The following is a 24679-nucleotide window of genomic DNA, read 5'->3' as shown; positions in this document are numbered from 1 at the left end:
TTCCAGTTTCTAGCTGACTGGCGCAGACCATAAATAGCGTTGTGTAATTTGTACAACTCGCCTGGATTTCCAATCTCAAATCCTGGTGCTTGATCCATGTAGATGAACTCCCTCTCTGTCTCAATTGTACCACCTTGTGGTAGAACATGTGAAGCATGACATGGGGAACCCCTGTGTACGCTGACTCTTAAAGTCCCCTTCCCTTGGCTCACAGGTTACCTGCTGAAATCAGACCTTTTACAAGCAAATCCATTACCACCCAGCAATTTAAGGCACTTTGCTCAGTGACACTCTGTTGGCTGTATATGAAGGTACATCTTTCAAAGGTTAGAAGATTATGATAGTTGGGTTTCTTTCTGTCCTATCCAATTTGTGGCATAATTCCTAAGGAGAAGATGTCCTCAAACCCACAGCGAATTCCCCTTTTCACCATTCTCAAGATCCAGTCTTGCCACCATTGTCTTCAGACTCAATATCCATAGGGGAAAGTGTAGAACACGCTACATTAAGATTCCTTGTAGAAGAGACCCTGCATTATTTGTCATTTGCAAGGTACGTACATGCAGAAAGGCTTCAATAGCATCCGTATCAAGGCAGATAAAGCCATGCATTCTAGAAGTCCACAAGGCACTCCGGGGAGGCAGCTTTCTGGGCCTTGCAATCCTGGATTCAAACAAGCATCATTTCTTGGTGTGGTATCGCAGAATACCTTTGCCTCAGTAGAGGCAGCATTTGGGTGTGTGGTACTATCAGCTAAGGTAAAGGGACCCCTGACCATTAGGTCCAGTCGTGACCGACTCAGGGGTTGTGTGCTCATCTCGCTTTACTGGCCGGGGGAGCCGGCGTACAGCTTCCGAGTCATGTGGCCAGCATGACTAAGCCGCTTCTGGCAAACCAGAGCAGCGCACAGAAACGCCGTTTACCTTCCTGCCAGAGTGGTACCTATTTATCTACTTGCACTTTGATGTGATTTCGAACTGCTAGGTTGGCAGGAGCAGGGACCGAGCAACGGGAGCTCACCCCGTCACGGGGATTTGAACCGCCGACCTTCCAATCGGCAAATCCTAGTCTCAGTGGTTTAACCCACAGCGCCACCTGCGTCCCTTGATACTATCGGCTACTCTACATTAAATTTATTAGCTCAACTTGGGAAAGCTTAATGGAAAAACTTAATTGATTGAACTCTTTTTTAAAATGCAAATTGTCACCTCTTCTTAGGCGGAGGTGACTTGCTTTGGTATGGTCCACCTCTTGGAGCGACACCTGAGACCATCTGGAGAACACCTGTGATTTGTCCTTCTCCAGTTCTCTCAAGTGCTACTCCTTCCCTCCTATAGGAAGCTGCCTTATACCATCAGATCATTGGTAGCTGCACCGCAGCACTGTGTCTTTGGGGCAAAACCCCCCCCCCCGTTAAGAGTGGTTACTCCTCAGACTGGCTCTTCTCATTCAGGACAGAGAAAGGAGGAACCCTAAGGAGGGAGGAGAGCCCATCTTCAAGTTCTGCTGTCTTCTTCCCAATGTCTGTCTTCATTTTTAAAATTTATGCTCATTCAGGAAACTAATGGTTAACAAACTAGGGTTCTTGGAGCTTTTGGAAAAAGCTCCCTCTGGGAGGCTGCAGAAAGGGGCAATATAGTGTTCCTAGAGGCAATCTCCAAACAATTTCTGTTAGGGAAATCAACTGCACTCCGGGCCTCAGAGGCGTTTAACCTCATCTTTTGGCGCGGCACCTGAGAGGATGTGAGGATGTCAACTCACAGGTGAGTACACACAGTTGGCCACCCCGACATTTACTGCTGGGCTGGGGAGTTCTATATATATAGCATTACAAAGAGACTCCCTTTTCCTATTTACGCCTTGAGACAAACTATTTGCTCATATGAAACAACTCTACAGCACCAGCTTTGAGCTGAAGAGAGAACTGAGAATACTTTAAATATATCTATTATACTTTGTAAGACGATGGTTAAACACCTCTCCGCTCCCATACTCCTGCCCCAGAGGGTATTATTTCAGTCATCCTGGATAGGTTTGTACATGGAAAAAAACAATGCAAGAATCACAATATTCATTATCTGCCCAAAATTAAGACGAGCCAAAAATTTGACAGAGATCCAGGTTTTAGAATGACTGCTGGTGGTACCCGGAATCTGGACCCCCTTCTCGTGCCTGCAAGCCCCCTCCTTATCTTGGGCTGATTTGCCGGTTTAGTGGTGACGCACCTCTTGCTCCTTGCAAAGTTTTCCTTCAGGGAGCTGGGAATGTGAGCAGCCGCCGCTGTGCATTACCTGTCCTGAATGGAAAAGGCATTTTGTGCTGGGCAGGGCAAAGGACTAGGAGGCTTCTCAGTGGCTTCTCCAGGAAACTCTCGGGTGAGGAAGATGCCAGGCACAGCAGCAGTCTATCTGGGGATCCTATCTGGCATGATGATTAATCCAGACTTGGCAGGGCTAATTCCTTCCTTGGAAACATGCTTAGTTGGGGAGGGGGGAGGGGGAGGGCAAAAAGGCAATGCTTGGTCATTGTGTTCTGTTATAACCCTCCCTCCCCTTCTCCCTCCTTTTTCACATTCATTTCTAGGTCTGAAGAAAACCCTTCTCCCAAGCCTTGGACTCCACCGCCTGAATTTTATTTTAATTCCCCTCCAAATTCTCAGCTAAAGGAATGTTTACAGAGCAGACTGAATGGACTCCCGGAGCAGCCAATGTCTTACCATTATTAATTTTTGATCTATATAGTATTATTATAAAAAAAGACTCCTTTTTTAAAGGAAAATATTTAATATTTATTCTTGCTGCTATATTTTTTTATTTTTGCATCGAGAGCAACAGACTGACTCAGAATCTTAGGAAGCGATCGCTGGATTGGAAAGTCTTTGAAAGTCAGAGCTGGGTTTTGGAGAGGTTTGTTTGGGTTTTCTCTTGAAAGCGGGGGAAAGAAGGACGGAGGCTGATTGGGGAGGGGGGAGGCTGCCCTAGGATTGTCTAATCTGGAGAAAAGGCAGGTCCTTTTCCCACACAAGTGCCAGGAAGGAAGCAATGATTTTTTTTCCATGTTCCTATTTTTTAAATATGTTTTTAAACTGTTGCCCTTTTTAAACTGGTTTCCCTTCCGTTTTGTGGGCTCTTCGCCTCAGCCCACGGTGACTCTCCTCTCAGTCTGAAGGAGGAAAACTGCCCTTTCATTCAACCACCGGAGAGGTGCAGAAAAAAAAACGACACCCCCAAACAGGAAGCTGTGGCTGATTGGATTTGAGTGATGCCACACCTTTCAACTACAAAAGAATCCACAAGGCACCTTTCATTGAAAAAGGAAAAAGGGAAAAAAATTAAGAAAGCACAATGCGCATCTGTTGGCTTGATGTGGTTGTAAAAAAAAACCAAGGAGGAGAGGATATGCTAAGGGGGACTCAGGTGAGATAAAGGTAAAGGTAAAGGTACCCCTGCCCGTACGGGCCAGTCTTGCCAGACTCTAGGGTTGTGCGCTCATCTCACTCTATAGGCCGGGAGCCAGCGCTGTCCGGAGACACTTCCGGGTCACGTGGCCAGCGTGACAAAGCTGCATCTGGCGAGCCAGCGCAGCACACGGAAACGCCGTTTACCTTCCCGCTGGTAAGCGGTCCCTATTTATCTACTTGCACCCGGGGGTGCTTTCGAACTGCTAGGTTGGCAGGCGCTGGGACCGAACGACGGGAGTGCACCCCGCCGCGGGGATTCGAACTGCCGACCATGCGATCGGCAAGTCCTAGGCGCTGAGGTTTTACCCACAGTGCCACCCGCGTCCCTTCTCAGGTGAGATACTCACCTGTAAAAGAACCTGGCAGGACAGGTTCCAAGTGTCCCTCTATTTTGCCTGTAGTAGTTCCCGAAGAAGCATTTTTCAACTGGAGGAAATGGTATGGTCTTGCCACTCTTGACAGCATTTATACAAGGCAAGTAGAATGTGGGAGACTAACAGATTTCTCCCTTTGTAGTGGAAGTTCCCTGGTTGGTTGGTTTTAATCAGAGACTGGGAACCCCTGGTCCCCAGGCTGGGTGTGGCCCCTGAAGGCTTCCCAGGGCCACACTTACCTGGCCCCACCCTCTCTCCCTCCCCGGAGGGGGGAAAGCAGCAAACAGCAGGTCCCAGGGGCCTGATCTGGATCAGGACCCAGGTGGCCGTTTAACCCTTCAGTGTGGTCCTGAGCTGAATTGTGGCCGGCATGCTGCCCATCCACAGATCCTCAAAAGCTCAATTCGGTCTCTAGCCCCACCTACTGCCGGAATATGGCCTGCAAAGATTCCCTATCACTCTTCTGAATGATTCGGGAGAAGAACTCAACCAGACTCATATGGGACACCGTTGTCCTTCTTTGCGCAGATTTTGTTTAAGAGGACTTTGTGTCCTTGGGGTGCGTTGCTTTCAAAGGCTCCCCACCACCACTCCCTCCACAGGATCAAGCCCCCTCGGCCACCACCTCGCCTCCTGGTCATGGAGATGGGCCTGGACCAAAAGCAACGTGGAATATAAAAGCGCACTCTGGCAAGAGAGAAGTCATCATTTTTGGCTATCAAGTCAAAACGGAATCCTTTGTGCTTTACGCGACCAATTGAATGAACGTCGCGGTTGCTTATTTTGCTTTTTGAATTTTTTTTAACACATTTTGAGAGATGAACTTCTTGTTCTGTTACCCCACAAATGGCAAATTTGAAGCTTCGTATAAAGAAAAGTCGACATTTCCCCCCCAATAATGGTGAGTATTTTTTAATACAAAAAGGATGAAGTGAGTGGAATCATGCTTTGGTAGCAACTTGGTCAGTTTACTACAGCTGCAGCAACCTTTTCATTCCATTAAAAAAAAACCTGCAATCCTAGACTTGCTTACCTGGGAGTAAGTCCCATTGAAATCAATGGCTTTTACTTCTGAGTAGTCGTGTAGGATTGCAGTTACATTTTCAGCCTCTGATCCTAATGTCACAGATTTTAACAGAAATGTTTTGGTATGCATAGCAGTTCTTGTTCCTTTTTAAACTGTTCCCCTCCTGCCCCATGTTTTCTTTTTTAATTTAAAAACACAATAAATACTGTGTACAAAAAAAGTCTGCTGGAGATGCTTTATAAACATATTTAAGTTGTATATACTGTATATTTATAAGTGCCATGTTTATATATCCTTCCCCACCCTCTGTGACTTTTCTTATGTATGGTCCTTTCTCTCAAAAGAAAGTTATATAAAATATCTATTTTGCTCAGTGAAACCGAATCTGCCTGAAGCTGTTTTCTTCCACTGTTTTGCTTCATTTCTACACCACACTTCTACACAACCACCACGTCCAGGTGGAACTTTTAGGGTGGCTGCGATGGGGACAAGCAGCCGAGCCTGTGCCCAATGGCGTCCCAATTTATTGAACTGGGCAGTGGACTAGCTCAAGAAATTTTGCCGCCCAAAGCACAACGGCAATCTGAGAGGTGCAACCCAGGCTCCTCACATCATCCCCACAGAGTTTGTGGTCTTAGCATTCATTGATATTGCCAAGGATTCCAGATGTGGCCTCCCAGTTTGCATAAGGCTGTTTAAGGGACATCTTTCAAAATGCTGCCACCCCAAGTGGCTGAATACATTGTTTGAGTTAGGCCTGCCCTCAAGGGATACTTCCATGTCCAGTCAGGTCCCACCACACTGAAAAACAGGCCACAGGTGGAAAGCCACCAAGGTGGTTGGACTTCCATGACTGCCACCATCCCAAGCCTGGGGCCATGATGGGTGGGCTTGATAGGAGTTGGAGTCCAGTAATATCTGGATCTGAGGCTCCAAGACTTTGGCCACCTCATAAGAAAAGAGAAGACTCCCTGGAAAAGACCGTGATGTTGGGAAAGATGGAGGGCACAAGGAGAAGGGGACGACAGAGGACGAGATGGTGGGACAGTGTCATAGAAGCTACCAGCATGAGTCTGACCAAACTGTGGGAGGCAGTGGAAGACAGGAGGGCCTGGCGTGCTCTGGTCCAGGGGGTCACGAAGAGGCGGACACGACTAAATGACTAAACAACAATATCTGGAGGGCCACAGGTTCCCCACCTCCTAACGTAGGGGGAGCCCTTGTGAGTAGCAGGAGAAGCAGAGGTCTCACACTCAAAGAAACCAAGCACAATATTTGTGGGAGACAGGCAGTGGCACCATCAAACAGGAATCCCTTTCCCTGAACCAGCCCTCCCAAAGTTGCACAAACAGTTTAACAAAGCTAATAAAGCATCCCTGTTTAGGGAAGCTTTTAATGTTTAATAGGGTATTGTATTTTAGTGTTTTGTTGGAAGCTGCCCAGAGTGGCTGGGGGGACCCAGCCAGATGGGCGGGGGTATAAATATATTTTTTATTATTATTATTATTATTATTATTATTATTATTATTAAGCCCCCAACTATTTGCAAAAACTTGCACAATGTTTTGCGCAGAAGGGACATTCCAAGGGACCCAGTTCCTGACACCCCTTGGGAGTTAAAGGATCTGAAAGACGTTCCTAACTTCCATCCACTTCCTGACACTTGATAACCACACATGGCTTTTCGTTCTTCGGTGGAAAGGGCAAATTATTTTTCTTCCTGCTGACAGTCAGTTTGTCCACTATTGTAGTAAGGGGAGGGGCTCTTCACAGTAGGGATGGGAGAACATTTGACTGTACACAGCCAGGTACCCCTGAATAGAGGCCCCTTGGAGATGAATTGGCTCCCTGCTTGGCCAAAGCTTTGTCCCCTTACGCCCACCCCCAGGAGCAGAGCTCCCTGAACTAACAGAGGAAAGTGTTAATGGGGAAACCATAAGGCAGGCAGGCGAGAAAGGCGCTGACCTACCAGCCCTGGGGCAGCTGTTTACAAGCAGCTGTCAACACATTGCTGAGAAATGAGTGTGGCCACTCAGGGTGTGGGTCATGGCTGTCAAGGCTTTGAGATGGGCATGCTGGGGAGTCAGGAAGCTGGCGCTCCCATGAAAGGAATGTTTAAAAAATAATCATCATCATCAAACCTTTATTGCATTAGCATACAGCCATAGCAGGATAAGACAAAAATGCTAGAGAGAAGCAACCTAACAAAATTCAAACGATATTACTGGCATTGTGACATTTAAATTACCCTAAAACAATAATGTAAAAATTTAGTTGCCAGCGCCGGGAATCTAAAATGCAGATGTATATAAAACATATAATGGCCCCAAAATAGGCTCGGCACATTAGGTTAAAAAGGTAATACAAAGAATTAAAACAGTTCCAGGTCTGGGACACACTACCCAGTCAGTGTAGCCCTGAATTTCAAAGCATGCACTATAAAGATTGCCACCCCACGTGAAATTTGGGGATTTGCGTCCACAAGAAGCGATTTCAAACAGTCTTCCTTAGATGTGATGGTGGGCGGGATCAAGAGGAGGAGCTTAGTTCTTATTAGCTCATAAATAGGGCAGTAGAAAAAGAAGTGTATGAAGTCCTCTACTTCATTCATTGTGCATGGACATAGACGCTGAGTAATGGGGGTCTTAAAGTAAATCCCCTGCAAGAAGGCCGTGGGTATAGAATGGAAACGGGCCATGGTAAACGCTCTTCTCAAATTGGGCTCCGTCAGGTCTATCAAGTAGTTGGCAAGTGATCTTACCACTTTCACTTTAGGGAGCCACTTGGAGAGGCGAGCTGTGGCGGACTGTGCCCGGTCCATGGCCTCGTCTCTTGTAAGAATCCAGGCCCGGATATTATGATGGTCCCAAGATGACAGCGTGTCAAGATCTGGGAGGGAGTAGCGTGCCGTGATAATCTCCATGGCCTTGGACCATTTGTTGTTATGAGCACAAGTTAAAAAGGCTTGCCTGGCTAGTAGGGAGCCTGGGGCTTTGATTAATTTACAATAAAAACTAATAATTCTAATGTGGGCTCTCGCAACAATAGAGGGGAGGCCCAGTTCTGTTAAAAATAATAATATATATAGTCGCTGGTTTAGTAAAAGCTTTTCTCCCCCAGTGATTGGGTTTAAATATAGCATCACATGCTGGTAAAAAAGGGGGGGCAGTCACCACCCTCTCTCCATCAGATAGAATTAGAGCAATCAAAAATGACACCTGGTTGCGTTCCATTTAGCATCAAGGAAGGACACATCTAACCTGCAAAAACCACGCCTAGATATCGAGCCAAAGATCCAAATACAGTGGTACCTCGGGTTACAGACGCTTCAGGTTACAGACTCCGCTAACCCAGAAATAGTACCTCAGGTTAAGAACTTTGCTTCAGGATGAGAACAGAAATCGCACGGCGGCGGCAGCGGGAGGCCCCATTAGCTAAAGTGGTGCTTCAGGTTAAGAACAGTTTCAGGTTAAGAACGGACCTCTGGAACGAATGACGTTCTTAACGAGAGGTACCACTGTACCAGGAAGCAAGCCAGAGTCTGGCCTGCCGTGCCTTCTGAACCCAGGCTCCTGTACAAATTGGATGTGCCACTGGACCACGGTGAGGCCTTGCGCATTTAGCCACATCTGCCTAACAAGGAATGGTAACAAGAAAGGGCACTAAAAATAACGAAGATTGATAATAATAATAATAATAATAATAATAATAATAATAATAATAATCTTTTAATTGTATCTTGCCTTTCTTCCATCATGGAAACTGAAGCAGATTCCATGTGGTTCCAGTGGCGTAGCGTGGGTTGTCAGCACCCGGGGCAAGGCAAGTAATTTGCGCCTCCTAACTGCGAGCAGTGAGTGGAGCGCAGCCGCAGCGGCGCTAGGGCGCAAGGCTGGCGGTGGCGGCGGGGAACCCGGCGGAGGAAGGAACTTGTCCCTTCCCTATGGACTCGCGCCCCCCCCCAGATGTTGCGCCCGGTGTGGCCGGCACCCCTGGCACCCCCCACGCTACGCCACTGTGTGGTTCTCAGGCAGTTTCCACTCCAGGCACTGCCCAGACCCAGGGCTGCTTAGCTTCAAAGTGACTTTAGCCTCAGGTGACTTCAGATCATGCTCAATGGTGCATGCTAAGTGCCTAACATTTCAAAACAATGTTTTCTGTAAATGAAGAGGAGCAGCCTGAACAGCTTCAGTTAGCAACACTCATTACTGGGCATGAACTCTTCTTTGGCGATCCCTTGTAGCCGAGTAAGATTGTCTTCCATAAACACGGTTTTAAAAGTGAGTCCGTAAGTGACTGTGGAGGCCAATTCTGGATCCACACGGCCTTCCACAGTGGGGACATTGGTTCCCAGGCTGAAGTTGATCCCGGTGTGGGTTTGCCAAGCGTGCCTCCCTCTTAGCACGTTTCTCCCTTGCGTCCTGAGTTTGAGTGTCTTCAAAGCCCAGGACACCTTTGGTCAAGGCTGTTCTCCAACTGGAGCGCTCGCAGGCCAGTGTTTCCCAATTCTTGGTGTTTACACTACATTTTTTTAATTTGCCTTGAGACAGTCTTTAAACCTCTTTTGTTGACCACCAGCATTACGCCTTCCATTTTAAAGTTCGGAATAGAGTAGTTGCTTTGGAAGACGATCATCAGGCATCCGCACAACATGACCAGTCCAACGAAGCTGGTGTTGAAGAATCATTGCTTCAACATTGCTTTGTCCATCTAACACAACAGCTGTTGCTTCCTCAAACACAAAGCGTCTTACACGCGCACATCTTTGAAGATGGCATAAACATAAACTGCATTGTTCAAAAATGTAAAGGAAAACATATACTAAAACTTACCATTGGTCCAGCTATTCTGTAAGAACCTAAGAACAGCTGCTGGATGAAGCCAATGGCCTGTCTAGTCCAGCTTCCTGTTCTCAGTGGCCAACCCAAAAAGGGGCCATCTCCTCGCCCTACATGCAGGTTGTGGGGCTTGAACCCGGGGCCTTTTGCACGCAAAGGAGGTGCTCTCTATCAATGACCCACCACAGCCCTTCCCCACAAATGGCTCAGCAACACCTTGCCGCTTGATTTCTAAAATAAGATGAGCTGGGTTCAAACAAGCCTGGATACTTGATCCGCAGAACCAGAAGCTGCCACCAAATATGCTGGGGTTAGCTGCAAATACTCAGTACAGTGGTACCTCGGGTTACATACACTTCAGTTACACACTCCACTAACCTAGAAATAGTGCTTCAGGTTAAGAACTTTGCTTCAGGGTGAGAACAGAAATCGTGCTCTGGCGGCACAGCGGCAGCAGGAGGCCCCATTAGCTAAAGTGGTGCTTCAGGTTAAGAACAGTTTCAGGTTAAGAACAGACCTCCGGAACAAATTAAGTACTTAACCCGAGGTACCACTGTATTGCGGAAAAAGTGCACGGGACACACTGAAAGGATGAGTTGCACATTTATCACTTGGCGCTGCAATGAGCCAACACTGATTGAAATTTTGAATCAGTCAAGCACAGGACATTTCGGTGGAGTCAGTTCACAGTACAGCTTCAACTCAGTAAGCAACCTGCCTGCATTCAATTTTCCGGAACTGAACCATACCTCAAGTGAAGTAAGTCTGATTTCTGACAACGTTACCAAGGGCCCATCTTAATAAAGCTGATTTATTTAATAAATCTGCATTCCCGTGGCCCGTCTTAATATACACACACTTTGCATCCACCCAGAGAGACCCTGCAGATCATTCCAGCAGTGCCCCCCCCCCCGTGTCTCAACAATGAATCAAGTCATTCTATCACGAAGTTCCAAACTGAGCACAATTCTGTTTCCTAACAAATATAAATTGCTGCTTTCGATTCACTGCTCTCCCTAATATCCCTTGATGTCAGCCCTGTTTAGGGAAGTTTTTAATGTTTGAAGTTTTATTCTGTTTTCAGTCCTCTGTTGGGAGCTGCCCTGAGTAGGGAAACCCAGCCAGATGGGCGGGGTATAAATAATAAAAATGATAATGATGTCCAGGCTTAGAAAGCCTATCTAGCTACATTTCAACAAAGCAAGACTACAATCAACCTGCTTGTTTCAACCCCAATCAACCCCAAGTTTCTAGATTTTATTGTTGCTTGATAGGGGAGAAAGTATAGGGAGGTCTGTACAAAGAAGTCCAGAACAGAGAAGGTGGTCAAAACTGAAGCGGCATTCAAATGTCCTGAAGAATCTCCCATGGCAATGGCAATCCCTGTGGACTTTCAGATGTTGCTGGACTACAAATCCCATCTTCCCGGTCCATTGACTAGGGTGAAGGAAGCCAAGATCCAACAACACAACATCCTAATCTGTTCGCTTTCTCTTGACACCAAACTAATTATAATTTGTTTCTTAGGAATAATTTGTACAGATTTGCATATCATTAAAATATTTCTATCCCACCTTTTGTGCCAAAGCACTTGAAGGCAACTTATGGCAAAGGATCACATTTAAAAAACAAACAAAAACCATTAAATCTGCAACATCAGTAAACAAGCATCATTTAAAAAAAATTAAGACACAGCCAGCAGCAAGAAACTACAAATGCCCTCTGATATAGTCTGCAACCAGAAAACCTTTGTCAAGGGGGGGGGGGACACACACACACCACACCTGAAAGGAGCGCCAGAGCCTGGGTGCTATGGTGGGGAAGGACAGTTGGGGTGGGGGCCCACATGGACAGGCCCCTCCATAGCTGAAACGGAGAGGGGAGTCGGCCCTTCAAATACACTAAGGACTTTATAAACGCCAAAAGGGGGGCCCTTAAACCAATTGGAAGCCTACAAAATGTTTCCGGATTCGGATCATAAGCCCTTCTGGCAACAGCGCCAAGTCGCATTTTCTAACAACAGCAGTTTCCCAAAATCTTGAAAGGGGGCACTATACTTACCAAGGGTTGAGGTCTCCCCCCCCCCCAATATTCTGCTGAAGAAGAGACCTTTGTAACTCAAAGACTTGCATGCAAGTTGTTCTTCTGCAATCCCTCGTAGCCGAGAAAGATTGTCTTCCATGAACACGGTTTTATCAGTGAGTCCATAAGTGACTGTGGAGGCCAATTCTGGATCCACACGTCCTTCCACAGTGGGGACATAGATTTCCGGGCGGGAGTTGATCACAGTGTGGATTTGCCAAGTGTGCCTTCCTCCTAGCACGTTTCTCCCTTGTGTCCTGAGTTTGTCCTGAGTTCGAGTGTCTTCAAAGCCCATGACGCCTTTGGTAATGGCTGTTCTCCAACTGGAGCGCTCGCAGGCCAGTGTTTCCCAGTTGTCAGTGTTTATACTACATTTTTTAAGATTTGCCTTGAGACCGTCTTTAAACCTCTTTTATTGACCACCAGCATCATGCTTTCCATTTTTAAGTTCGGAATAGAGGAGTTGCTTTGGAAGACTATAATCAGGCATCCGCACAACATGACCAGTCCAGCAAAGTTGATGTTGAAGAATCATTGCTTCAACATTGCTTAATCCATCTAACACAACAGATGTTGCTTCCTCAAACACAAAGCGTCTTACACGTGCACACCTTTAAATATGGCATAAACAGAACTGCATTGTTCAAAAATTTAAAGGAAAATATATACTAAAACATACAATTGGTCCAGCTATTCTGTAAGAACCGATCATCAGGCATTCTGTAAGACAATCAGGCATCCACACATGACCAGTCCAACAAAGTTAGTGTTGAAGAATCACCACTTCAACACTGATGTTCTCCTTGATAAAGAGTTTTGTGAAACCCTAAAGTCTGCATTTGCCTACAACACTGGTGATCTTTGCTTCTTCCAGTACACTGGTATTGGTTCGCCTGTCTTCCCAAGTGATGTGTAAGATTTTTCGGAGATCCTGTTGATGGAATCTTTCGAGGAGTCGGAGATGGCGTTTATAAGTGGCCCATGTTTCCCAAGCATACAGTAAGGTTGGTGGTACAATAGCTTTGTAAACAAGCATTCTGGTTTTCCTGCAAATGTCCTGGTCCTCAAACACTCTGCACTTCAGTCGGGAGAAAGCCAAACTCGCAGAGCTCAGGCGATGCTGGATTTCGGCATGCAACTTATAGCAGCCACTTGGCATTGCCTGCCTCTCTCTTCTCCCTGCCTTTCCACCTTAAAACAACTCTTCCCAGCCCTTCCCAAGTCCCTCCTCCCCTTGCAGTGGATTAGCTGTCTGGCTTTGATAACAGCTGCTGGGAGTGTGACTCTCTGCTGAAGTTGGTAGGTGTCCCGATATTAATATAGATGCACACACAGAGAGAGAGAGAGGCACGCCCTGTAAACAGCTTTGGCTGCCCTGGAGGAGAGTCAGAACGGCTTCAAGATGGGAGGCCAAACTTCTCAGCTCTTCACAGTCCCTGAGCAGCAGGAGATCATGAAAGAAACTGGCTGTACGGGAAAACTTTATAAGAGAGAACGGTTTGCTTTCCTTCTTTCCATGAATAGAGGGGGGGAATGGGAGAGGAGGGAGTTAGCAACAGAGCTCGGAATTGTTTTAAACCCCCAAACCCAAAATGAGAAGCCCACCTGCCTTGCGGCGCATTTGCTTCGGTCTCTGGAGCTGTCCCAGGAGGTGACTTGGCTTTGCTGGGAAGAGAGAAGTCCTGGCTGCTCCAGACTTAGGCAAGGGGTGGGAATCATGGCCAGTGGGTTTGGGCAATCTCATAGGAGGGAAAGATCCAGCACTTGTGGAGAAGAGCCTTGTGACCAGAGAGAATCAGAATCGGGACTTCATAGCTGAAGTTTGGGAGTTTGGGACTTCATAGCTCAGTTTGGGAGCTGGGAGGAAAGGGCTGTCAGGACTCCTGAGATCCAGATCAAAGCACAGGGCAGGGGCAGGGAGCAATTTAAGAGGTGAAAGGGGGCAGTGGCTGTGGCTCTCTGCAGCTGCCGTGATGCCAACGCACCCCTCTCACCTTGAGCCAGAGAGGGAGCAGGCACTGGAAGAAGAGGCTAATCCGGATCTTCGGGTTCCAGCGTTCTGGGCCTGTCCCATTCCAGCCTCACCCCAGCGGGGCCACCCGCCTCCTGTCCCCAGCTCAGGGCACAGAGCAGAGGTGAGGTGACTAACGGAGATCAGAGATCCACAAAGTCTGTTCAAGTACAGTGCATCAGCTAGTATTGTGCAAGTGCAGAACTTCTGGACAATTTGCAGCTGTGGAAGAAATTGTTTTTTTCTTGTTCTGATGAGTCAGCCAAAAGCAGAGACTTGGGACACAGGAATCTTTCATCTGGGGTGCGGTTAGTTTGGGAGAGATCATCATGCTCTTGGGGTGGAATGTGATCCTCCCCCCCGCCCCTTTAAAGAGTTATTTTACCAAGTTTTGGGTGAAAATGAACTGTTGCTTTTGAGCTTGGCACGGTGCCCCACCCAAAGCCTTGCATCTTATCTGGCAGCTGGCTTCCTATTGTTTGTGAAATCTCCAGAGGAGGAAAGGGAGGGGAGGGGGCTGACTTTGAGATTTACATCCTGTCCCCCACTTCAACAAGTGGGGGGGTATCAAATCCCCTCAGTAGTGGCAGAAGGTTTGAATGCTTGTGCTTTAAACCCAATGTTGTCTTTTATTATGCTGGGCTTGTCACTTTTCCCTGGAGAGAAGATGCAGCACATTTCCAAGCAACAAGTGCTGTGGCAGGAATAATAGTCACAGTGGCACCCTCCATTTCCCATCAGCCCCAGGTAGAATGGGTAATGGGAGGTTGGCGGTGGGGGGGAAAGACACCCGACTGACAACCTTTGCTCTATACCTTTTCCCATTTCATCTGTTACTTGGAATTTTAGTTGCTGCTAAAATTCATTTATAGGGACGTGGGTAGCGCTGCGGTCTAAACCACTGAACCTCTTTGGCTTGCCAATCAGAAGGTTGGCGGTTCGAATCCCTGCGACAGGGTGAGCTCCCGTTGTTCAGTCCCTGCTCCTGCCAACCTAGCAGTTCAGAAGCACGTCAAAGTGCAAGCAGATAAATAGGTACCGCTCCGGTGGGAAGGTAAACGGCGTTTCTGTGCGCTGCTCTGGTTTTGCCCTCCCTCAGGCCTGCGACCTTCTTTTCCCCAGCAACCATGTTGCATGGTTCCCATGTGGACCAGGAGACTGCCCTGAATCTGGACACTCTGTTCCCATTTCCTTGCAGTGCAGGCGTGCTCAAGCCTGCTCTCCAAGTTTCAAACAGTTTGCCTTTAGATTCAGGGGAATGTTAATTGCATCTGGCGTCTTCCTTTTTTTAAATGCATTCGTTTCAAGGTCATTATACCCGCTGCTCATGGCACTTTCTTGGCTAATCATTAAACCTCTCCTTTCCTCTTGCACCCAGTCTCGGAAGCTAATGTTGTGCGCCTTTACCAGCGCTTCCAGGCTTTGGACAAGGATGAAAAAGGCTTCCTCAGGTAAGGATAAGGGAAGGGAAGGGAAGAGGATGGCAATCTGAGAACAAGGAAGGAACTCAGAGTCCTCCATCTGTAGACATTGCCCCACAACCACCACCCCACTGACCTTTACACAGTAGTGATTCAGGCAGCTCTGTTGAGGTTTGTGATTTCCTATCCTGCCATGTTCTGTTCTACTTGTGGACATGATATAGCCAGGGGAACAGGGAAGACACAATTCACATGAGAACTTTTTTGTTCTTAAATTAAAAATAAGTAAATATCAACTAATGCTCTTCCTCAAGCGCTATTTCTCCATTTTCTTCTTCCGAGACTGGTAAAAGGTTTTAAAGCTTGATTCAAGAGCAGTTTACAAATACAGTACTAAATACGTCAGAGCAAATTGGTCAAAAAATGATGACACATTAAAGGTGAGCGGAGTGGCAATAGGTTCACCTGTCCAATATGACAGAGCACACGTCAGAAATATACCGCTCTAGAATTCTGTGATTCCAAGAGTCAGCAGAGTAAAATTAAGAACAATTCACACCTGCAGTGAACAGCAGTTCTGCTCTGTTCTGGGGGTCTTTTTAAGTTCGTTTTTCTGCAGGCAGAAGACCCACAAGAGGGGAAAACGCAGCGGAGACAGGGATTTTCATAACAATGTCACGCTGATGCCCCATAAAAAGTTAGTAAACGCAGCAAGGATATCCCATAGTAAATGCCTACAGAAGCCCCTTAGCCACTGCTTTTGACCACCAAATTCCTGCTCATTTGTCAACACCTGATGTATTTCAGTTTTACAGTGCTTCACCCAGCTGACAGAGGAAGTTAGGGCCCCCTGGCAGAAACAACTACGTTATCACCACAGCTTTCTGCACAACATCTGGGTGACAGATTTAGGGATGCAGGAGTTGAGGCCGTAGCAAGGCCCCTGAGCTCCCAGTACGTTTAGTAGGCTGGTTTCTGCTACTAGCAGCAGTGCAGAAACTTTTATGGTTGTCCACTTCTCAAGTTCTTAAGCGGATTGTAGCAAGAAGAAAGGCAATGTGGATTCAAAATATTCACTGCCTGGACACGGAGGTCCAGCTCCAAGGGCCTTCTGGCAGTTCCCTTGCTGCGAGAAGCCAAGTTACAGGGAACCAGGCAGAGGGCCTTCTCGGTAGTGGCACCTGCTCTGTGGAATGCCCTCCCACCAGATGTCAAGGAAATAACAAACTACCAGACTTTTAGAAGACATCTGAAGGCAGCCCTGTTTAGGAAAGCTTTTTAACAGACCACTGTATTTTAATGCTTTGTTGGAGTATAAATAATAAATTATTATTATTATTATTATTATTATTATTATTATTATTATTATTATTATTATCACCATCATCATCACTGCAGGCCAGTCAAAGGAGGCGGGTGTGGGGTTAACAATTACACAGGCGGCGCCTGAGCCGAATGGAACGAGTCGCCATGTCTCACACAATTTTGCTTGTTCAACCTACCAAACAATTACACAGACTTCGCACCAGGAAGACAAAGAAACCTTGGGGTTTTTTTTCTGACTATGACCAGAATTGATTCCCTTTATGTGTTTTACCCCTGCTCGTTTTGGTCATCAGCCACTTCAGATATTCACTGTGAACAGAAAAGCTGGGTGGAATAGAATAAAATAAAATAAAAACCTAACATAAGCCCCTTTGAATTGTGGGGGGTTGGGCTAGATACCCCTTGGGGATCCCTTCCAATTCTGTTGCTAAAATTTATACGTTTTGTTATAGCTATGTTTTCTCCTCCTGCAGCAAAGATGACTTCGAAGGGATCGGAGAACTAGCAGTGAACCCCATCGGTGACCGGATCATTGATGCCTTCTTCCCAGATGGGTGTGTTTGTGTGTGTGTTGTGTGTAGGGAAGTCGCTGGCCCTGCCCAGTGCCATAAAAAACAGAAACCGCCCTCGCTTGCCCCTTGCCCTCACTTCAACACCCTGTCCTCTTCTAACAATACAGGGAATCAGACCTTAGTGCACAAGAATGATTCTAGAGTCAATTCTATGATTCAGGGTACTGCAACAGCCAAGTGTGCCTGGAGGGCTCTTCTCCTGTCTGCTGTTGCTTGATTCTAGTCTGTTATGTTCTTCCACAGACGCATTTGCTCTTGGCGAACATCCACAAGGAACATCTCCCAGCCCCAATTCCCAAGTCTCGGGAAAGGGCCTGAGCTCATCCTGTGTCTGCCTGAGAGCCACACAGAGTTCCTGCGTTGTCGCTGAGACCCAGCCAGGCAGGAGTGGCCTCTTGCAGGCAGTTCCCCAAAGTCCATGCAAAGAGAAATCACAGGACTGAGAGGTGTGAGGCAGACACTGGCCTTGTCCAATGTAATCAAGGCCTGCCTCTTTTGCAGCCCTGATGTTGTTGTTTAGTCGTGTCCGACTCTTCGCGACCCCCTGGACCAGAGCACGCCGGGCACTCCTGTCTTCCACTGTCTCCCGCAGTTTGGTCAAACGCATGCTGGTAGCTTCAAGAACACTATCCAACCATTTCGTCCTCTGTCGTCCCCTTCTCCTTGTGCCCTCCATCTTTCCCAACATCAGGGTCTTTTCCAGGGAGTCATCTCTTCTCATGAGGTGGCCAAAGTCTTGGAGCCTCAGCTTCAGGATCTGTCCTTCCAGTGAGCGCTCAGGGCTGATTTCCTTAAGAATGGAGAGGTTTGATCTTCTTGCAGTCCATGGGACTCTCCAGCACCAGAATTCAATGCATAATTAAGCAACACCTTCAGGCTGATCAGGCTTCCTCAAGCAATGGCATGCTAAAGAGAGGGAAGGAAGTAGCTCAGGGACAGAGCACCTGCTTTGCATGCAGAAGGTCTCAGATTCAAACTCCAAGCATCTCCAGGTTGGTCAGTGAAGGCACTGGGGAGCCAGATGGGCCAGCAGATGCCTGTGTTCTTTCCTAGTAGGTAAGATTCCACGAAGAGTCTTGTTTCTCCCTAGGAGAGAGACTACGGACTTCCGGACATTCACTCGTGTGCTGGCCCACTTCCGGCCAGTGGAGGGACCCGGAGGCTCGCAGAACGCTAACAGCCGGCTTAGCAAGCTGAAGTGTGAGTGGACATAGAATGGGTGTTCCAGGGGAAACAACTACAGGAAGGTGCCAAGAAGTACCCCATGTAGCTTTAAGGCACGGGTGTCAAACACAAGGACCGCGGGCCGAATCTGGCCCGCCAGACCTTGTCATGTGGCCCGTGTAGCCACCGCCAGCCGCCAGCCTTCACCTTTTATTCTCGCTTTTTTTTTTTTTGACACAAGAAAGCCGCCTCTTCAGCGCATGCACGGCAGCCTACAAGCCAGAGAACGTCTGCCCTCTAGCGGCGCCGGCCAGTCTACACAGGAAACCTCCACTTTACATGCATTCAGGAAACCTCCACTTGTTTTTATATTGAGCGCATGCCATCCTGTGATGTAACTGAATGCAGTGACAATAATTTATGATAATAAAGAGTGGACACATAGTCCAACAGATACAACCGGCCCTTTGAGGGTGACCAAACTGCTGATGCGGCCCCCGATGAATTTGAGTTTGACACCCCTGCTGTAAGGGCTAGACGCTTGGTTGATTTCATTTAAATGAAAACCGAAACACACAGTTCTGCAGTCACTGCCAAGTTCCCCAGTTATGCTGTGCGGTAACAAAAGCACAGCATGCACCTGCAACATGGGCGCTTAACGTCCACCCTTAAGCTGGACAGATCTGTGGGCCGGCAGCACAACACGGTGTCTCGCCCTAAACCTTCCCCATTGCTAACCTCCCCCCCTATTGTTCTGGTTCCTGTTCAGTTGCTTTTCAGCTCTACGACCAAGACAAGGATGGGAAGATCTCCCGCGCAGAAATATTACAGGTAACTCTTGCAAATAACTGGGGAAAGCTGCAGGGGTGGGGAAGGGATGTGCGTATGAAGAATTAAAATCAGGGAGGGGCAGTGCATTTAAATATGTTACCCAAAGGCAAGGCTGCCTGCCTGCCCCCAAATATATCCTGCCCCCTAAACCTCAATGGAGGAGGAGAGCTGGCGTCACCCTGACCAAAGGAATCTGCTCTCTACATGCTTAGAAGCACTTTTTTAAATTCACATGTACCAGGCTAGAAACGTCTTGGGCTCAAAGCTGACTGTTGGAAGATTCAGGATGGATAAAAGAAAACTTATTCATGCAGCGCATAAACTGTGGAACTCGCTGCCACTGGAGACAGTGACGGCCACCTACCTGGATGGCTTTAAAAGAGGAGAGGACAAATTCACAGAGTGCAAGGCTGTCCTTGGCTACTAACGATGATGGCTATGCACTGCCTCCATGGTCAGAGGCCATAATGATTCTGAATACCAGTTGCTAGAGGGACGCGGGTGGCGCTGTGGGTTAAACCACTGAACCTCTTGGGCTTGCAGATCAGAAGGTTGGCGGTTCGAATCCCCGCGACGGGGTGAGCTCCCGTTGCTCAGTCCCTGCTCCTGCCAACCTAGCAGTCTAAAAGCACGTCCAAGTGCAAGTAGATAAATACGTACCGCTCTGGCGGAAAGGTAAACGGCGTTTCCGTGCGCTGCTCTGGTTCGCCAGAAGCGGCTTAGTCATGCTGGCCACGTGACCCGGAAGCTGTATGCCGGCTCCCTTGGCCAATAAAGCGAGATGAGCGCCGCAACCCCAGACTCGTCCACAACTGGACCTAATGGTCAGGGGTCCCTTTACCTTTACTAGTTGCTAGGAATCACAGATGGGGAGAGCTGCTGTTGTGCTTGAATCCTGCTTTCAGGTTTTCCACTGGGCACCTGGTTGGCCACTCAGAGAACAGGATGCTGGACTATACAAGCCGTTGGCCTGATCCAATAGACTCTTCTTACAGTGCAAAGGTCACAAGTGATTATCGTGCCAGGAACCCCAGGAACTTTATCCAAGGACATCGGTGCAGAAGCACGCCCATGTTTGTGCTCCAGCCGTCAGCAGAGCAAAGCTTTAGTCCCTCATCTTGGTGAAGGGAGAGGAATAGGGAGAAGCAGCGCCCTTAAGAACCCCTCGTCTCTCTGGCCACCCCCAGGTGCTGAGAATGATGATTGGGATCGAGGTGACGGATGAGCAACTCGAGAGCATCACAGATCGAACCATCCAAGAGGCCGATAAGGACGGAGACAACGCCATCTCCTTTGAGGAGTTTGCAAAGGTCTGGGATAGGGCAGGTTCTTCCACACTGGCCATTCCCAACTTAGTGCCCTCCAGATGTTTGGGCCTCCAACTCCCATCAGCCCCCAGATGGGAGGAGAACAAAATATCTGGAGTGGGACAAGGTTGAGGAAGGCTGGTCTATACCCTGCAGAGATATGGACCCTGAGGAACATAAGATTAATTTCCAGTAATTTTTTTTTAAAAGCCAAAGATATCAGACAAGTGGATCTGTGTCTTCAAGGCAGCCATAGCCCAGGTGTGGAGAAGCTCAGGCCTGGGGGCTGAATTTATCCCTCCACACCCTTCTATCTGTCCCTCAGGACTCTACCCAGAACGCTCCATCCTCTCTCCCCAGGCTACACACACACACACACACACACACACACACACGTGTGTCCTCTGAACTCTGCCTGCCCGGATGGCAGAGATGGTTGTGGGAATGTGTGCCATGTAGAAGCTGTCCCACAAAGGTAATATTTATATTTATTGCCGCACCCAACACATCATGTGATCCCCAGAAGATTGCCCAGAAGGGGGCCATGACCCTTGGGTTGAAGGCGGGGAAGGGAGGGTATAAATAAAATTTATTTATTTATTTATTTATTTTATATTATTGAGGTCCCCCACCCCTACACTAACCCCTTGTGGACACTCGGCTCCTTAAACCCTGAGTGGTGCTTGGTCCTGGTTTCCCCACTCTGTTTGCTATTTATTATGAGATTTATAAACTGCTCTTCCTCTAAGACACCAGGGTGGTGAACAGCGATAAGGCACCTTCTCAGAGGCACACACTGAATTATCCATCAGTCACATTTTCCAGGACTGGGGTTCCAGCCATGAAAAGCAGTTCTAGGTCTGAGAAAGGCTAAAAAGGCCCACTAAAGCTTTTTTTTTTGGTAACGCCAATCTTCTCCACTTTGTTTTGCAGTCTGTGGAAAAGCTGAACATTGAACAGAAGATGAGCCTCCGGATCCTGAAGTGATCCATCAGGGATCGGAGAAACCCCTGACAGCTTGGGAAATGAACAAGCCTGGCTCCTGGCAGCAAAGGATGCAATTGCAAAAACGTGTGGGATACTGTCGGATCTCACCTCTGCTCCTGATGGGCCGCAAAGAAACCAAATTAGAGATCTCCATCTAACAAAGATCCCTCACTGACAACAAGATGGGATCAGGAGCTGCTGACCAACAGAGGCCTGCCATTCCATCTGCCGTGTCTAAGCAGACCTCCATGACAATATTTCAACTAGAAGCGGCACAACCTTTTCCCCATTTTCTGAGAAGCTGCGCAATCCCTATGCCATGCACTGAAATACACATCAAACCAGATTTTCTTTTTCTTAACAGGAGGGCGCAGAAAGCAACTCTGGCACCCTCCCCTCCCCATTCGTTGCAAGCGAGCCCAAAGCCATAACCTTGTAGAGAAATCATGCAAAAATTTCAGAATGCAGTTGGGGCCTAAAATGATTACTTCCTTTGGAAAAACCCCCAATAGCCTGGGGTGGGCAGGGTGGGGGCATGAGAAAGAGGAGTTCATACGTTTGTGACCTCCCCTCCTTTTACAAAAAGCTTCGCAAAGGCAGTAGAATTTAATGCTGCCAGACAGCAAATGAACGAGTCAGAATTCATTTCCGGGAGATCTGATTTCAAGGTTTCACCGAAAAGGTAATACAAACTGGAACTGTGGCACTGGTATCTGAAAACCTCTTTGGGAGTTATCGTTCTTCGATCGCATTTTCATTCATTAAAAGATACGCAGATTGCATCCACACAAAGCTAGAAGTGGTTTTAAATTATCTGCCCTATTTTATTTCCATTCTTGCATTCTGCAGCTATGTAGTAAGTACTGTATTTTTTGCTCTATAAGACACACCAGACCACAAGACGCACCTGGTTTTTGGAGGAGGAAAACAAGAAAAAAAAATATTCTGAATCTCAGAAGCCAGAACAGCAAGAGGGATCAGTGTGCAGTGAAAGCAGCAATCCCTCTTGCTGTTCTGGCTTCTGGGATAGCTGCGCAGCCTGCATTCGCTCCATAAGACGCACACACATTTCCCCTTACTTTTTAGGAGGGAAAAGGTGAGTCTTATAGAGCAAAAAATACGGCATGTAGGAAGCTGCCTTGTACCAGGTCAAGTTTCTTCTCTTCTCTGGCTAGCAGCGGCTCTCAGGGAATGGGGAGGACGGGGACGTGTCTCATGCAGAAAAGGTTCTTTCCCGTCACTCTGTACCCGATGCTTTGGGTTGAAGCAACTCCCCTAGGAGAAAAGGTTTCAGCTCTGGGGCTTTTAGAGCCAAAGGAAGAGGTGATGTAACAGAGGTGTATAACATTATGAACAGCACGGCGAACGAGGAAAGAAAGAAGTTTTTCCTCCCTCTCTTGTACAGTGGTACCTCGGGTTACATACACTTCAGGTTACAGATGCTTCAGGTTACAGACTCTGCTAACCCAGAAATATTACCTCGGGTTAAGAACTTTGCTTCAGGATGAGAACAGAAATCGCGCAGCGGCGGCAGCGGGAGGCCCCATTAGCTAAAGTGGTACTTCAGGTTAAGAACAGACCTCCAGAACGAATTAAGTTCTTAACCCGAGGTACCACTGTAATCCTAAAAGCTGAATGTTGGAAGATATGGGACACACACAAAAAAAGGATTTCTTTACACAGCAGACAGTTAAACTACATGGTTTTAAGAGAGGATTTGATAATTTCATGGAGAATAAGACTATCAATGGCTGCTAGCTGTGATGGCTATTCTCTGTCTCCACAGTTATGCCTCTGAATATCAGTTTCTGGAAAGGGAAGGGTGTTCTTGTGACCACATCCTGCTTGCAGGTTTCCCACAGCCAACGGGTTGGCTATTATTAGAACTGGGTGCTGGACTAAATGGGCCACTGGCCTGATCCAGCAGGCTCTTTTCGTGCGTTTAAGGGATGTCCTGCCAGCTTGGGACCTTCTGCATGCAGAACAAGGGTGGCTCTGCCACTGAGCTAGACGTCTCCCACTCTCCTTTATGTTTCCTACATCTTTGCTGCTCTTGGTCTGTTGTTGTTTGTTGTTTAGTCGTTTAGTCGTGTCTGACTCTTCTTAACTCCATGGACCAGAGCACACCACGCCCTCCTGTCTTCCACTGCCTCCCGCAGTTTGGTCAAACGCATGCTGGTAGCATCTATGACTGTCCCACCATCTCGTCCTCTGTCGTCCCCTTCTCCTTGTGCCCTCCATCTTTCCCAACATCAGGGTCTTTCCCAGGGAGTCTTCTCTTCTCCTGAGGTGGCCAAAGTCTTGGAGCCTCAGCTTCAGGATCTGTCCTTCCAGTGAGCACTCAGGGCTGATTTCCTTCAGAATGGAGAGGTTGGATCTTCTTGCAGTCCATGGGACTCTCAAGAGTCTCCTCCAGCACCAGAATTCAAAAGCATCCATTCTTCGGCAATCAGCCTTCTTTATGGTCCAGCTCTCACTTCCATACATCACTACTGGGAAAACCATAGCTTGAATTATTCGGCAAGGTGATGTCTCTGCTTTTTAAGATGCTGTCTAGGTTTGTCATTGCTTTTCTCCCAAGAAACAGGCGTCTTGGTCTGCTCGCTGCATTTATACACTTTCTCCTTTCCGGATCAGCATACTGATCTTAGGATCAGGCCCAGTCAGGCATTGTAAAAAAAGGAACAAGACAATTGAGAAATATGCACAGACGCAGCTAGAGCCCCTTCTTCATATGTTTTGCTGAGCTACAGAAAAATAGGTGGTGTGGGGTTTTTGGGTGTGGGGCTTGCAGTTGAGAATCTTGTGCAGGGAGAAGGAAGGTATCCTGACAGACAGAAAAAGGGTTCTCATCAACCAAATGATTCTAGGGGGCAGCATGTTAAAGATAACACAAACCTCTTTTATCTGGTACTAACTGTTGCCAGAGCAAATACTTTTATATGCAAAGAGCCCCACGTGTCAGCTGCTGGTCAGCAGGAGACGTGGGATAAACAGCAACTACACAAAGTATTCATGGTATGCTGTGGTACAAATCATGCAAAAATTTGCTGGGGCATACATTTCCCCGAGAGAGTTCCTCATGTCAGGCAAGAACTCAGATCTTTGTCTCATTAAGAGGCCAAAACATCTCCCCTCCCTGAACTGTTGCAGCCTTTCTGGAAAGCTGGGCACAGAATTATAAATTTTTGATGACACCATTAGCAGAGGTCCATCTTTTGTTCTCCGTTAGCAAATCTGCAGCCAAATCCAACTCGGGAGACAAAACTTGAGAAAGCC

General features: G+C 47.5%; 2 protein-coding genes across 2 annotated transcripts in view; both read left to right on the top strand.

Annotated features, from left to right (window-relative positions):
• DLL3 (delta like canonical Notch ligand 3) overlaps positions 1 to 3919 on the top strand; it is a 174563-nt gene extending 170644 nt beyond the window's left edge. Inside the window, exons 9-10 of the mRNA XM_053401690.1 lie at positions 2584 to 3416; positions 3795 to 3919. Of these exons, the coding sequence (XP_053257665.1) occupies positions 2584 to 2589 (6 nt within the window). The 3' untranslated portion in view covers positions 2590 to 3416; positions 3795 to 3919. The remainder of the gene's footprint in view (positions 1 to 2583; positions 3417 to 3794) is intronic.
• Positions 3920 to 13039: 9120 nt separating this feature from the next.
• On the top strand, positions 13040 to 21768 carry LOC128420186 (calcineurin B homologous protein 2-like). The gene is made up of 7 exons (XM_053401723.1): positions 13040 to 13250; positions 15171 to 15243; positions 17013 to 17093; positions 18202 to 18311; positions 19045 to 19106; positions 20294 to 20416; positions 21347 to 21768. The coding sequence occupies exons 1-7, from the start codon at positions 13184 to 13186 to the stop codon at positions 21398 to 21400; spliced, it is 570 nt and encodes a 189-aa protein (XP_053257698.1). The 5' UTR covers positions 13040 to 13183; the 3' UTR covers positions 21401 to 21768.
• Positions 21769 to 24679: the final 2911 nt, after the last annotated feature.

Source organism: Podarcis raffonei, chromosome 8 (assembly GCF_027172205.1).
Source record: "Podarcis raffonei isolate rPodRaf1 chromosome 8, rPodRaf1.pri, whole genome shotgun sequence".
NCBI lineage: Eukaryota > Metazoa > Chordata > Lepidosauria > Squamata > Lacertidae > Podarcis > Podarcis raffonei.
Note: the sequence above shows the minus strand (reverse complement) of the source record. Positions and strands in the feature narration are given on the sequence as shown.